The sequence below is a fragment of the Amphiprion ocellaris genome, chromosome 15 (genome assembly GCF_022539595.1).
Source record: "Amphiprion ocellaris isolate individual 3 ecotype Okinawa chromosome 15, ASM2253959v1, whole genome shotgun sequence".
Classification (NCBI taxonomy): domain Eukaryota; kingdom Metazoa; phylum Chordata; class Actinopteri; family Pomacentridae; genus Amphiprion; species Amphiprion ocellaris.
In genome coordinates this window covers 1,907,886-1,923,958 of record NC_072780.1, presented here as the reverse complement: position 1 = coordinate 1,923,958, position 16,073 = coordinate 1,907,886, and the positions used below count along the sequence as shown (strand labels likewise).

At 40.6% G+C, this 16,073-nt stretch overlaps 1 protein-coding gene across 1 annotated transcript; it reads left to right on the top strand.

The window, feature by feature from the left end:
• Nucleotides 1-1,241: 1,241 nt before the first annotated feature.
• si:ch211-171h4.3 (serine/threonine-protein kinase SBK2) lies at nt 1,242-11,392 on the top strand. Its single transcript, XM_023266123.3, has 5 exons — nt 1,242-1,477; nt 8,076-8,220; nt 8,304-8,506; nt 9,238-9,399; nt 9,918-11,392. The coding sequence occupies exons 1-5, from the start codon at nt 1,472-1,474 to the stop codon at nt 10,551-10,553; spliced, it is 1,152 nt and encodes a 383-aa protein (XP_023121891.1). The 5' UTR covers nt 1,242-1,471; the 3' UTR covers nt 10,554-11,392.
• The last annotated feature ends 4,681 nt before the right edge of the window (nt 11,393-16,073 follow it).

Here is a 16,073-nt window from a genome sequence, read left to right as displayed (position 1 = left end):
ATTCAGCCTCAATTTATCATTTCCACATTACAACTTCCAGATCACAGTGTCTACAAAGGAACACAACATTTAGTCACCTGGAACTGAACCAGAGAGGATTCTACTTTAAAAAAGACTTGCTGGACAGCGTCTCTACCACCTCAGACACCTGAGGGACTTTAAGCTCCTTTCAAGGTGCTCAGGAAGTTCTACACCTCCACCATTGAGAGTGTTTAGTCTGGGAGTATCACCACCTGGATGGGCAGCAGCACCCAGCAGGACTTCTTGGCCCTGAGGAGGGTGGTCCACTCAGCTGAGAACCATCAGAACCACCTTCCCCAACCTGCAGGACATTTACAACAAACAATGCAGGTTAAGGGCCACCCACCCCAGCCACAGACTGTTCTCTCTGCTGCCACCAGGGTGGCGTTAGGGTTATGATCTGGGCTTGGTCAGGTTCACCAACGTTATGTTCCCAAAGAATGAGGTCAGCTGATACCTGAAGATACTGAAGGACCAGGTCTTTCCATCAGTGGAGGTTTTCTTCATGTTCCAAGATGACGATGAGGATTCATGGGTTCACACTGAGAATGAGTGGATCAGGGAGCATGAGATGGATTGTCCTCCACAGAGTCCAGACCTCAGCTCCACTGAGAACCTTTGGGATGTTCTAGAGAAGACTTTGGTCTGACTCTCCCATCATCAAGAGAAGACCTTGGTAGAAAATTAATGCAACTCTGGACAGAAATAAATGCTGCTGAAGCTTAATGACACAGTGACTGAGTGCCGTTCTCAAAGCTAAAGGCGGTCCAATGAAAGATTAGAGTGTGTGACATTTATTTTGGCCATGCAGTGTATATAAAATAAGGAAATGATCATCTTGGCAATCATCTTTAAAATGCAACACTCATGAACTCGTCTTGATGCTTTAACATTTCAATCAGTGTTGGAAAGAAATGGAAGACTGCAGAGTATGAATTGAGTTGGTCTTTTAAAGCTATTTCAGCCAACAAAAAGACACAGATGTGAGGATATCTGGTCCCACATCTGTTTTTGGCACAACGCTGACTTGGAAGTTAAAGTTTACGTCCACTTCCAAACCAGAATCATATTTGGAAAACCAATTTGTCAAAGAAAGTATCTGAAAAACAAATGCATGTGTTTGCCTCACATCCACCACAGGCTGCTAAATGAACTTGAAGGCAGATTAAAGCAGGTGTGGGGTAACACACACTCTCTACTACACAGCAGCATGCATGCCAGTGTTGGGGATCCACCCTGAGCAGAGGGAGGACGGGGGAGGAGTGGAGGTGAGAACGGATCACTTTGGGATAAAAGTTGCAGCAGCAGACGTGAAAACCTCCAACGAAGTAGCAGTTTGTAGAGTCAGAGAGAGACGTTCTGCTGACAGGTGCACCTGCTGAAGCTAAATCCACGTGGGACAGATTTCAGACGGAGGATCGACGGCGCTGAACAGAACCACAGCAGCAGAATGACTGTAAGTCAGAGCCGGCGTAGGGATTCCCTCTAAAACCAGCAGCAGGATGTAGATTAAAGGCTCATTTCACCGTTTTAGGAAAACAAAATGGGCGTTTTTTGTAATCAGGGATGCAAACAGTTAGATTTTACATGCACAGGTTCTTTTCAGCACAGAGAAGCTTCTTTCCTCCAAAAAGAAAAGTGTTCAGAGTGGATCAACCAGAAGCTGTGGAAACAGGAGTGTGAGATACAGATGTCATAAAACCGATTCTGAATGCTTTGAGAGAAACTATAAGTTAGGTGAACAAATGTTTTGTGAATTCATTGATAACCAGTCAAATGTGCTTTCAAGCTTTGCTCAGATTGCATCATCCAGCAGACGTCAAACACACTTTAGAGGCGCAGACTGACTTTTTCTTCAAAATAATCTGAAGGGAATTATTTTTTAGCATCTTGCTATTGCAGCAGCTGCATGTAACCATTAGAACATGAAGCTGTTTAATTTATTTGCACAGTTTTGCTCATTTCAACACGTTGCAGCCCTACTCTGCTGTCACTGAGCTTCATTTGTTGTAAGTGAAACTTTTTTCCATCTAGAAACCACACAATTTTCAGCTTTTATTTCAGTTTGATAATTTAATATAGTTGCAAACAAATCCTTAAATGTGATTTATGTTCTGCAGTAGCTGATAGAGAATTTAAATAGACTTTATATCATTTGATTTGTTTTACAAGCTTTTCATCTCCTACCTCTAATTCTGCATGAAATTTACCTTTATGGCTGCAAGTGCACCGATTATCAGAATCAGACTCAGCTTTAATGGCCACACAACATACAAGCAATTTGGTTTCAGCTGTTGGTGTCACTCTAGGAACAGGGAAAGAGAATAATTAAAATAAAAGAAACTGTAGAAAGAGAAGCAGGGTAAAAAATAGTAGTAATAAAATAAATCTAACACAATATATACAGATATTTACAAGCTAGAAAGGAGCATATAAACACAGTATTGAAAAATGATCATTATATTTCCAACAGCTGCTGAAATTGGGTCAGAAAATGTTTTTTTAAATCGTGCATTATGTAATGTTTTCACATGATTAGAACACGCGTGTCCCTGACGACATTTAAGACCCCGTTTAGCTGCTAGCTGTCATGCTTAGACCTATTTTAGGAGGGCTGGATGTGTGCCAGCGCTGACAGGAGTGTCTGAATACACACACACACACACACACACACACACACACACACACACACACACACACACACACACACATGCATAGACATCTTGTCGTTCATCACAGCGGTGTTTGTGGTCCTCAGAGATCATTTTCCACATAGAGGACATCAGCAGGACGTTTATCTGCAGATATTATGGTCTGGTTTTTAGTTATGTTCAGGATTCCCACTGTTGCAGCTCTACTGGTCCGGCTGAGACCAGTGAACCTCCTCTGAACCTCCTCTGAACCTCCTCTGAACCTGACCAGCTCTGAGCTCGTCAGATATGCTGCTCTCTGAATCCCCTCCTCACCTCTGATCCTCCACTCAGCATGCCTCCGTGTTTTTATTCTCACTGTTCACAAACACGTCATTTAATATCCTGTATGTTCACATTAATCACCTTAATCCACCAGTCTGACTACTACTAGCTACTGTGTGCTTTCATTTATCATTATTGTTATTATTATTATAATAACTATTATTAATTTATTTCACAATAATAAAAAAGTAACACAAAGTGATGGGAAAAAAAGTCAGCTTTGAGTGAAGCTGTCAAAAAATCTGTAATTTTACTGAATTTTTCATTCTTATTTTACTTTTTCTTCAATATTTTTGAAAAAGACAAATATATATATAATATAAATATATAAAAATAAACTGAAAATCCATGTGTAATGTCAAAATAATAAAAAAATTCAAACATCTGTAACTGAATGACATTTTAAAAAACTGATTTTTGACATAAGTTCTAAGAAAATAAACAAATTTAGCATAATTTTACAAATACTTCTTCTTTATTTAATAGGAAATGTTAAATTACATAAGTTCAATACTATAAATAAATGGTATACATTTATAAAATCATAAACAATTACTGACAATTAACAGAAAAAGAGCTATTTGCTGTAATTTTACATAGATTTGTTTGTTAAGTTAAAGATATCTTGTATAATTACATAATAACATTGAAAAAAACATGTTTTCATCACCATAATATCTGTAAGCACTGGTAATTTCCTATTAATTGTAGATCATTTTGTTGTTTTTACACATGTAATTTTTAAACTTTGAACATTTAAGAGCCAAAAAATTCTAGAAAAAGTATACAAATTATTTTTCTGAGATATTTTATGTTATTTTGAAGTATTTTTGGCAGCCCAGGAATGTGAATAGCTTGTTTTTATGGCAGGACAGTGATGCTGACAGGGTTAGAGTTGAGTTTCCTCTCAGACATCTCACTCTAAAAACATTCTCAGACCAAGTGGAGGAGGATTAACGCTCAGACTGGACAGTAGAACACGGCACACTGCTGCCGCAATAGTTGGATTTCTTTAGAAAACTATCATAAAGTGTAGTTTTAACAATCATTACATATATGGTATGAAACCAATCCGGTAATCTTTATTATTTTTAACTTTTGCAAAGGCTGTTTATGCATCTACTAATAATAAAGACATAATTCAGTGCTATTTATAGAGAAAACTGACTGACAGCGTTCAGTCGGTTCTCTTGTAATCAATCCATTCCAACTAACTGCTGAACATGCAGGTGGATAAATTCAATAATAAGTTAAATCTACTTTCTAATTAATTCCTGGAATCCCTTTAGAAAGCCACAGAAGCGTAAGATGAAGGGAAACCTGCTAACTGATGAGATCCCAGTGAGTGCTGGTGTGTCTTTGTGTGTGTCAGGGTGATTCATGGAGTGTGTGTGTGGCTCATTCACGCCTCTGGAGCTCCACTAATGAGCAGTAATGAGCTGTACCGGGTCCGGACTGACACCAGACCCCAGCGGAGCCCAGGGAGGCCAGCTGTGGTGGAAACACCAACGTTCCACCAGACCAGACAAAGATCAGTGAGAGTCTATTAACAGACATGTTTATCTCCGTGGATCAGCGCTGCCAGCGTCACCATGACGACCATCATCACCCCAACGGTCGGGTTTCATTCCAGTAAAAGGAAAAGAGACTCTTTAATCAATGAAAACAGTATCGGTGTCCTGGGTTTAGTCCTTCCATCGTGTTCTGGTTTGGTGGAACATGAGGAACCTGATTATAGATCGCTGCATTCAGAGTCAACACATCACCCAGAGACCGGCTTCATAAAGACACTCCACCAAATAAACCAGACTTAGTTCAGTTAGTCTGACTTACAGAGTCATTTTGGTTCCATTAAAAAGAGTTTACCAAAAAAAATGAATTCATTTTCAGATAGACTTACTTACTTTTAAGATTATTTTGGTTTCATAAAGCCACTTTACCAAATAAACCAGACTTATTTCAGTTAGTCTTACTTACTTTCAGGTTGTTTTGGTTCCATTTAGCGAGTATACTAAACAAACCAGGTTTATGTCACTTAGTTGGACTTACTTTTAGGTTATTTTGCTTCCATGAAGCGAGATTATCAAAAAAATCTGAATTATTTCAGATAATCTGACTGACTCTTAGTTGCATAAAGCGAGTTCACCATATAAGCCAGGCTTATGTCAGTCTGATTTACTTTCAGAATATTTTGGATCAATTAAAAAGAGTTTAGCAAACAAATCAGGTTTATTTCAGTTAGTCTGACTTACTTTTGAGTTATTTTGGTTCCATTTAGCAAGATTCCAAATAAATCAAAAATTATTACTGAAAATGTGACTTAATGTTAGCACCATATGGTGAGTTTAACAAATAAGCCAGACTTATGTCAGTTAGTCTGACTTACTTAATTTGGTTCCATAAAACATGACTCCAGATAAACCAGTCTGACTTTCACCTTATTTTGGTTTCATGAAGCGAGTTCATCAAATAAGCCAGACTTTTTTTCAGTTTGTCTGACTTACTTTCAGGATATTTTAGTTCCATTTAAAAGGGTTTACCAAATAAACTAGGTTTACTTCAGTTAATTTGACTTACTTTCAGGTTATTTTGGTTCCATAAAGCAAGAATACTAAATAAACCAGGCTTACTTCAGTTAGTCTGACTCACTTTTTGGTTGTTTTACTGTTACTTATTTGCACTGTCCTGAGTATTCTGCACTAAATCCGTCACTTTATCTCATGGTCATGTTTACATTTCACTCAGTTCTGCTTTTCTTAGTTCTTAGTTGTTGCTCGGCTCTAATTTTGCTTCCTTTGTTCTTTTTTTTTGCCCTTTAATGTCTTATTTTCTAAATCTTTATTTAATGTCTACAGTTGCACGAAGAGAGAGTAACGAAATTTCGATTCTTGGTATGTCATGTACATATTGAAGAATTGACAATAAAGCTGACTTTGACTTTGACTTTGATTTTAGTTCAATAAAACAGCTTTAGCAAATAAACAAGTCGTATTCCACTCAGTCTGACTTATTTTCAGGATATTTTGGTTCCGTAAAGTGAGTTTATCCAAAATACCAGGCATATTTCAGTTAGTCTGATGTACTTATAAGATGATTTTAGTTCCCTAAAGCAACTCTACCAAATAAACCAGGATTTTTTTCAGTTAGCTTGACTTACATTCTGGTTATTTTGGTTCGATAAAGCAACTTTATCAAATCAGCGAGCATTAATTAATTTATTCTGTCTCTGAGGTTATTTCGGTTCCATGAAGAAAATTTACTATAGTTTAAGTTCAGTTACTCTGGAAACTAATGCTGGGAAACTAACCTGCTCAAGGGAAGGCTAACCTTAAACTAGCTGTCAGCCTGACTTGCTGTTTAAACAGGTTTCCTCTAACACTGACCTGACAGGAAAGCCAAGACTTTATAACTGAGTGCTCTGCCATATTTTTTGACTTTATTGTCCAGTTTCACTCCAAAAGTCCAAGAAATGCAGACCTGTATATTTGGTCAATTACATGGTATGTAAAATCAATCACTATTTTAAGTTTATGCTACATTAATGAGTCTAAACCCCAAGAGAATGATAATAGCGCCATCAATAGAGTGCAAGTGCCAAAATATATACTAAATCTAAAACCCCTATCTAACAAAGACCCTCCAAAATCCCAATCAGAACCAGGATACTAGTGAGAAACCACTTCAAATTTAGTTGTTGTTCCAACAGAAACCTTGATGGGAAAGGAGGGTTCTAGTTTCTCTTTAAGATGATTATTTACAAAATGTCAGGAAAGAGAAGAATCTATTTGGACCCGGACACCAAACTTTTATTGACAAATACTTCCAACGAGATTAATTATTATTAATTATATTTGACTTAATAGCATTAGCACCAGTCAGACAAAAACAGCTGTGGAGGTGAAAGACTTGAACTCGTGATGAGTCATGAGTTGTTTTCATCTTACTATCATTGTAGACTTTGGGTTTCTAAGTTATAACATTGTGTCTAAACTAACTCTACCATGTAAAGTTTTTCTGGAGCCCAGCTAACACTCTGAGTTGGTCGTATGTTTTAAAACCGTGCTACATTATAGTCAAGAAGACGGGTTTTTACAAAATAAAAGGTTGGATTTTAATCCTGACACGCAGTTTATTAATCAAAAAATAGCTATGATACAGAAATGCAGTTACATAGACGATCTTCTGGCCATCTAGTGACCAGAAAGACATCATGCTCAAACTGATGGAACCATTTAACACCTTGTACTGTCCACTTACAGTAAGTGAAGCTATAAGACAGTTTCCGTGCTGCTCAGACCACTTCCTTCCATCTATTATCTATACACCGCTCAATCCTCATTGGGGTCACGGGAGGCTGAAGTCTATCCTTGGACTGTGGGAGGAAGCCGGAGAACCTGGAGAAAACCCACACATGTACAGAGAGAACATGCAGACTCCATGCAGAAAGACCAGGAAGGCCGGGACGCTCACTGGAGATCTTCTAACTGCAAGGCGACAGTACTAACCGCCAAACCTGCTTAAACAATTTGTCTTTTTTTTGTCTCCGAAGGACCACAAACTCTGTAACAGATCTGTAACAGGAGCAACAAAAACACCTGAGAAGTCCCACGCTGTGCTTGATTGTGTGTGGATCTCATCTCAAACTGGTGTCTGAACATCACGAGCATTGTTTTTCTGGCTACGATGAAATCTGTTTGAAAACTTAGACAGATAATGATATGGTTAAGACCTGTCTAAGAACAAGAATTGTGAGATTTGGTCTCAGATCTAAGAAATCTGTCCACTCGACCTTGAGCTCCACAAAATGTAACTTCAGTTCTATTTACAGAAATGTCAACACCATGAAATGAACCAGCTCTCTGCTTAACCTCTCAGGTTTCTTCAAAATCACGTGCACGTGGTGTTATCTCGACTGCTTGAACCTGGATCAAACTAGTCTGATTAAACTTGACCTTAACTTTAGAGAATGTTTGGTTCATTCAAGTCAGGTTTTAAATTCCCACTTTTCCTAGCAGGCTTTGTGGACCAGACACCAGGGTTCATATTAACCAGTCATGTACTTCCTGTTTCTGTGTCCAGGCAGCCACAAAGCTTCTGGATGAGATGTGCCACCTGACGGCTCAGTCTCTCACACGAATGGACACATCGGAGCACTTCAAGGTCCTGAAGCTGCTGGGTGAAGGCTCGTATGGGAAGGTCATGCTGGCCGTACACAGGAAGAGAGGTGAGGAGGGAAACTAGCATGTTCATTACAGCCTGAAAAACACCAGAACTGTATAAAAACATAATTCCTTTTGACTAATCCAGGCACTCCAATGGCTCTGAAGTTCTTTCCTCATGAGTCCACGTCTCTCTTCTCCTTCCTGAGGGAGTATAACCTCTCGCTGTCATTCTGCACCCACCCATCCCTGACCAGAGCTCTGGGAATCGCCTACTCCACACCTTCACACTACGTCTTCGCTCAGCAGGCCAGCCTCTTCGGTGATCTCTACGATGTCATCATACCCGAGGTACAAGGTCTTTCCAATAGTGCTCCACATAAGGCACTTTTCCACTTGCACCTACTCGACTCGGCTCGGTTTAGGTGGTTTTCCATTACAGCTGAGCACCACCTCATTGTGGGTGGAGTCACAAAACACTCACCGTCCTCCAACATGGTCTCCAAATGCAGCGGTGGAGTCGAGGTCACTCTCCCTCCCGTTGCTCGCCAGTCAGTGCTGTAAATGCCGTCCATTTGGATAAACCACTTCCAACACTTCCGTTGTGGTCCTTGATGGACCGATAGTCACTTCTGAGCTTTTCCAGCCTCTCCTGACACTGCTTCATTGTCCTACTGTATCCGTGGACGGCCGTCCGCTCAGAGACCTCCTGATAAACTTTCTGGTTGCGAGTCACACCGTCCAGCTCCCTCTGTATTCTTTGGTCCGCCACCAAAGACAGAAAAGTCTCAACCTCTTCATTCATCCACGGTACAGGTCTGGTGTGTCGTCACTCCCTGTCCAATCAGTGGCCTGCACTCTGTAGACGTCACGTTATCGGCTCCACTCAGCTGGATGGGAACCCAGGCCCAGTGGGAACTAAAATAGTACCAGGTACTACGTCCTGATGGAAAACCTCACGAACCCAGTAGAGTTGAGCCGAGTAGGTGCTGGTAGAAAAGCGCCAATACTGTATTTAGTGGATTTTGAAGTGTAAAGAATTCATTCTCATCAGACTAAGAATCGTCCCCGTTGTTCTCCAGGTGGGGATGGAGGACGACTGCTGTCAGCGGGTGGTGTCCCAGCTCTGTGGAGCTCTGTCCCACCTGCACTCCCTTGGTTTTGTCCACAGAGACCTCAAACCAGAGAACGTCTTCCTGTGCGACTCTGCCTGCCGATGGGTCAAACTGGGAGACTTCGGCATGGTCAGTATGAAGACACAAATGACATTGAACTGGCTACTTGCTGCAGGTATTCAATAAACTCAAAGGAAAGACTTCTGCAAACAACTGGAAGCAACAAACTGAACTCAATTTCCTGTTAATGTTTTACCAAAACCCAGATTACATTAATTATTGGTGAGTTTCATTATTTTGACCTGGAACAGACTCTGTTTTCATTTCAACAAAGTTAGATTTTAATGAACATATCAGTCTGTAATAGATGTGAAACTGTAAGACAAAGGGACCAAAAAAAGGTTCAGTGATTTGAGCAACAAACTGTGTCTCTGTGATGTTTTTTGATCAAAATTAATACTGAAATGTAGAAGAAATCTACCCCAAATCACTTTACACAACTTCAAGTATGTCCTATATATTGGCAATGCTGTAGGCTTGGAAACACAGCAACGACAGTATGTTTGAAATGAGTTTCTGCGCATTGTTTCACGTCATTGTTACCAGTTGGTCTGTGAAGGAGGTAAATCACTAAATATCTCCCCCAGGTGAAGGCCAGAGGAACCAGGGTCTCGGAGGTCTGGTACAGCTCCCCTTACTGCACCCCTGAGGCTGAGATCGCTCGAGGAAATGAGGACAGTTGGAACAGCATAAATGATGGGAAGGATGGCTTTAAGGGGGCTGAAGAGAAGAAGAAGACCAGAGTGTGGGTGTCGGTGGAGCCCAGTATCGACAGCTGGGCTCTGGGAATCCTGACGTACGTGATGCTCACCGGCAGCCACCCCTGGGCTGAAACCACCAGCGACTGTCACTCATTCCGAAAATATCAAGAATGGTTTGACAGAGTGAAAAGCCCCGATGATGAGCTGGATGTTTGGATGGAACCACAATCAAAGAACATGCAGGAGGCCACAGATTTAGAAGAAGAAGGACTTGGAAAGAAGGATCATCTTCCCATTGCGCCCCAGTTTGCTTGTTTCACCCCTCTGGCCCACTCCTTCTTCCAGTCGCTCCTCGACCCGAGGCCAAGGCTTCGTGGACGACCGGAGGATGCGTTGAGTTTCCTTGGAGGAGACTGGATGATGGAGAAGGAGAGGATGAGGCTGGAGGAGGAGAGGAAGAAGAGTAGAGGGAAAAGTACAATCAGAAACATGAAAGAGATGGAGGGGAGAGGGGAGCGATGAGTAAAGACTTATTAGATTGATGAAGAAACAGTGATGGTGTGTTGACTGCTGGTGAACTTTGTAACCGTCTTTGTGACTTCTGTTGCATTGAGCTCCTTCAGTTCCTCAGTGAACCATCGGGTTTTGCTGGTGAAATAAACAGTGATGGGAAATGGTGGATGGAGTGTAAAATAAAAGGAAAAAAATCACCTCCCACACTTTTAACCTCTTCAAACATCAGGAGAGAAACTTTGTAAAAAAAAAAAAAAAACCCTTGTTAAATGAAAGCAGCACAGTTTATGGGAAATCTAGTGTTTGGCAAACTGTAGACCTGCGGGACGCCGACAGCTGCTTCCATTGCTTTAGATAATTGAAAGCATTTACTACAGCGCTGAGTGTAAATATCAGACTGAGAAAGACATGGAAGCAGTGTAACAACAGCTGCTCCTCTGCGGATTATGTGTGTTTAGTAGTGCTGTAATGCTATCATGTCCTTGTAAAAGATTCCGACTTTAGCACATCGCTGCTATATTTAGGCTTTCAGAGTGTAAGGACGTCATAGTAGGCTGTGAACTGTATATAGACTGCAGTAGCGTTAAGCAATAAACATGTCAGAGCTCCAGTTTAGACGTAACCACAGCGGGGTTTTTTTTACTTGTATTTAAAAACTAAAAAGCTTTTCTAAAATAAAACTTTGTCAGCAATGTGAAAGTAGCTCCAAGCATGCAACTTCTAACCCTTTTTTTGTATTTTATCATATTAGCACTGAGCTGTTAGCTTTTACATTTTGCACATAGCTACAAAAAAATTATCTTCTCTTATTGTTGGTTCTTATAAACCAATAAATCTGTTAAATTCGATGTATTACATTGTGATTTCTGTGATTACTGTGATGAGGACACATAGCGGTGACACTGTAATACCTAAAGAAGAGCTACTGACACAAGCACACTATATCTTATTGTATATATTAGGGCTGAATGATCGATCATTTCACACAGTTTTATGCAACATCATGCAGCCTGTTTGACAATCTTTTGCTATTCAGATACTTCTGATGCAGCAAAATATTTTTTTCATAATTTTTTTTAAAAGAAAGGATTAGAAGTAATTGTGAAAGAGATGCCTTGGCTTGATCATAACTCTCTAATGTCCTCATAAAATCATACATCAGAGCAAATGAATCACATTCACACATACAACGAGGACTCTCTGCAGAGCTTCTTGAGTTTTATTTAGAAATAGACTCGTGGTCGTAAATTTGACACTACAACCTTTCAGCACCGTTTCTCAGCTTCTGACCCTCCGAGTCCTGCCAAGTCACACCGGACACATTTTCTCCTGCAAGTGTAACCTGCTGGATTCATCCTGCAGAGGAGGAAACACACCGACTCCAAACATGGATCAATAACCGACACCGACTGATAAACACGGCTCTGTGAAAGAATTGATTTTTACTGGTCAGAGGTCAGCGCTGCGTTTACAGGAAGCTCAGTGCTGCTCCAAGCACAGAAAAGAGGATTATACACAAAACATGAAAAGCAGTAATACTTTAAAGGCTTATCTGTACAAAAATGATTGAATATCCAGAATTAGACTGTCAAAAATTACATTTTGCTGAATGAAAATAATAATTTGTGTTGAAATACACAAAAATATCAATAATTGGCAAAATATTCTATGAAATTACATGTCAAAAGTAAAATATCTTCCAAAATCTGTAGCTTAATTTCTTGTGAGTGATTACAATCGACTACAGCTGCTGACTCCTTTAATTATGGCTCATTTGATCCACTCATTAGATTCTGCAACAAACAGAGACTGAGGAGCTCAGGAAAGATCAGAAAGAGTCAACAAAGTCACTTTGAGTCATTTCAAAGCAGCTACAGATCCAAAAATCATCTGTCCAAACTACCTTTGTAAGTGCACGGTCCAGTTGTGTCACTGCTATTATCATGAAGGAAGACGAACTATCACCTCCTGCTGAGAGACAGTCAGTCAGGATGGTCAAGAGTCAACCAACAATCACCTAAAAGATGATCTACAAAGAATTAGAATGCAGGAATACAGGTGTCAGCGTGTAGACAGGGTTTTACATCTCATCAACTCGAAATGGAAGATGCTAAAAAGCACATTGGCTGTCTCGGTGGGAAATTTGATTACAAAAAACCCCAAAACGGAACAGTTGACCGACATGGGGCAGTGGTGGCACAACAATTAAGTTTCTGGACTACTGATCAGAAGGTCAGTGGTTCAAACCCCGGGGCCTTGAGCAAGGCCCTTAGCCCTTCCTGCTCCAGGGGTGCTGTACCATGTTCTGACTCCAACCTGGATATGCAAAAACAACATTTCACAGTGCTGTAAAAATGTATCTGTGACAAATAAAGGCTTCTTCTTCATCATGAGCTGTGAGGCTGCCATGCAAGAAGGAAACTCTTCCTCTAGAAGTGGTACCTTAAGGTTCAACTGAAGTTTGCTGCTGATAAATTGTGCAAAGAAAAGGCCTTCTGGAAGAAAGTTCTCATATCAGATGGAATAAAGTTGAGCTATTTGGCCAAAATGACCAGAAATAAGTTTGTAGTAGAGAATGAGAAGCCTTTAACCTCAAGTACACCAAACCTACCACAAGCATGGAGGTGGCAGTATCATGCTCTGGGGTTTTCTAGAAGAGCTTCTGGACTGGTTTCAGACTGTGTGTTGGACTGGTTTTGGACTTTCTTGGGACTGGTTTATGTTGGGTTCCAGTCTTGGTTCTCCTGGTTTTGGATGTGATTTAAAGTTGGTTTAGGATTTATTTTATTCTGAATCTGGTCCTGGATCAGGACTGGTTTCAGACGGTCTTTGGCGGGTCTTGGACTTTTTTTAGGAGTAGCTGAAGTCCTGATTTTTGACATTTTTTAGGACTGGTTTTGGACAGTTTCTAAAACTGGTTGCAGACTGCATTCTGAGAAAGGTGCAAGAGCTTCAATCATTCCATCCTAGATAAATATGACATGTAGGAGTCACTGGAAACTCAAGACAGTCATGACAAACACAGCCTTTACAAGCGCATGTAAACTTTTCATAGCAGCTGCTTTCAAATCACATTCTTTATTTTCCCAGGTCTGTTTGTTTACACTCAGACTTCTGCTCTCGGCTGAGAAGGTGACAGAGCCGGCTCCTGTATGATTTGTTTGCCAGAAAATATTTGATCCTTGACACTTGTGTGGAAAAGGGAAAGTCGGCAGCGTTAAGGGTGAGAGGAGGGTGAGAGGAGGGTGAGGTCAGGGGGAAGGCAGAATGTTGAAATGGTGCCCGGGCTAATAAATCTGCAGGAGTCATAAATAACAAGCAGAGGTGAAAACAAAAATAAAAAAACCTGCTGCGGGATAACAGCTGGTCTACGGATGTACAAACTACCAACTGGGATCACCTTTGCGCTACAAACCAAATACAGAATAACAGCATTAAAACATCTAAATGTCTTCTGTGCAGCATGACACAGTTATACTGACAAAAATCAGAAAAATGGAAAAACTAAGGTTGAACTTCTTTGATTATTATACAAAGACACACAAAAGGACCACAAAGAGACACAAAACAACCACAAAGAGACACAAAAGGACCACAAAGAGACACAAAACTACCACAAATGTCAGGCCTGCCCCAATCAGGCGTTACTTTGGGCTCCCCTTTTTTCCCTCCCTCTCTGTGTTCTACAGGTGTGCTGGCATGAGGGCTGCAGTGGCAGGTGGGAATGTAATCAGCGGCAGCAGAGTGGGAACAGGTGGAGCCGAGCCAATCAGAAGCCTTTGCCTCTACAATAAAGCCTGACTCAACTCATCATTCCGTGTGGGACCGTAGAAGATCGACAGTCAGTCTTCGCTCAGAATATTCTGTCTCCCAAAGTTGATAATCCCTTGGTAATTCTTCTGTTGCTTTTTCTAGTTTGGATTCCGCCAGTTCGTGTCACCTGTTCCTGCAGCACTCGGATCAAGAAACCAGGCCGCTAACCACTTCAACCACTCCTGTCCGAAACCCACTTGGTCAGTCTCCGCCACTTTCAGCCACCATACCGCCACGTGCCTGTCGCCGCAGCCCCCGGTACACCTGGCAGCCGTGTTCTACTCCCTTTGCCGGCCGAGCACCAGTCCTCCCCTCGTTTTCCCCGTCCACTCATGCTCTCCCTGGGCACGAGCATTTCAGACTGGTGAATCTGAATTATCTAGTGTTAGTTCTAGCGTGTTTGTGTATTATAACTGCTGCTCGCTTCATAGCCTTTTGAATTCCTATTGAGTTTTGAATTTCTATTGCGTCCGCTGTTAGTACCAGCGTAGAATTCTGTTCGCCAGTTATAGCCTGGCTCATGTTACTCGAGAATCTGGTCCTTCTGATTTTCGTGTTTTCGGTTCTGTTTAGCTTTCCTATTTAGGTGTTACCTAACGTAGATTGGCTCTTTTGTTTAGTTATTCTCCGCCAGCCCACTAGGGGAAATCCTCGCTGTGGTAGTTCTGTCCACGCTTTTTTTTTGCGTCACTTCCGGTTTGGTCCACAGGACATGTTTGTAGTTCTTGGCGCTTCCTGAATTTGTGAATAAACCTTGTTTTGAAGACTCATTGGGTCTCCTTCCTCATTTCCTGCACCTGAGCCTCACCGAACCCGTAACAACAAAAACACATAAAAGGACCACAAAGAGACACAAAACAACCACAAACAGATGCAAAACAACCACAAAGAGACATAAAACAACCACAAAGAGACAAAAAACTACCACAAAGAGACATATAAACACAGCCTAAAAGTCATGTGATTTCTAGGTTGCACCGTGCAGGACAGAATTTTTAGTTTTTTACAACATGTGATTCGTGTAAATGGTTCATTTGTTCAAGAATTTATTATACAAGGCATGTAGAATAAAGACATTTTGAGAAATATTGCAGTTTTCTGAAGGAACCGGGTTTCCCAGATGAGTAGTTCAAGGATCAACGATTAATTTTATTTATTTTTTTAATAGCTTCCCAGTTGATATTGCTAACAGCATTCTACATAAATCATTGACTACCATGATTTTAACTCCACTGTTTTGGTAAAATGATATATATATGGGCTAACTGAGCATCTGTGTTTAGTCCAGACAATGTTTAGATGGTGGATTACAACAAATTAATTGGAAAAAATACCTAATTACTTAAATATGTAAAGTAAACCCCAGTAGAAATGTATTGTACTGAGTTTCATAAGTTAGTGGAACAGAGGCCTGTGGTGACGTTGGGTTTCTACAGAGTTATTCAAAGCTAAAAAATACCACTGTGTTAAATTTCACAGTTTATTTTGACTGTAATTTATGGCGGCAATGAAAACGAGCCGAAGTCTGAAACACAGCAGTTAAACGTGGTGTTGAAGATAGACGGGCCTTGTTTTCCTGATGAAAGTTTGCTTGTGAAACCTTCTCCACATCAGTTGAGTCAATCAAGCTAAAAATAAAACTTGTTTCTTCAATTACAATTACACATCTAAACATATTTGTAAAATCCAGAACTGGTTTTAAAAAGGGCACTAATA

Excerpts from the sequence above, each read along its gene's own strand:
- si:ch211-171h4.3 (XM_023266123.3), top strand. Across the intron at positions 8,221-8,303 it reads GGCCGTACACAGGAAGAGAG|GCACTCCAATGGCTCTGAAG; the intron begins GTGAGGAGGGAA and ends TGACTAATCCAG. Across the intron at positions 8,507-9,237 it reads ACGATGTCATCATACCCGAG|GTGGGGATGGAGGACGACTG; the intron begins GTACAAGGTCTT and ends GTTGTTCTCCAG.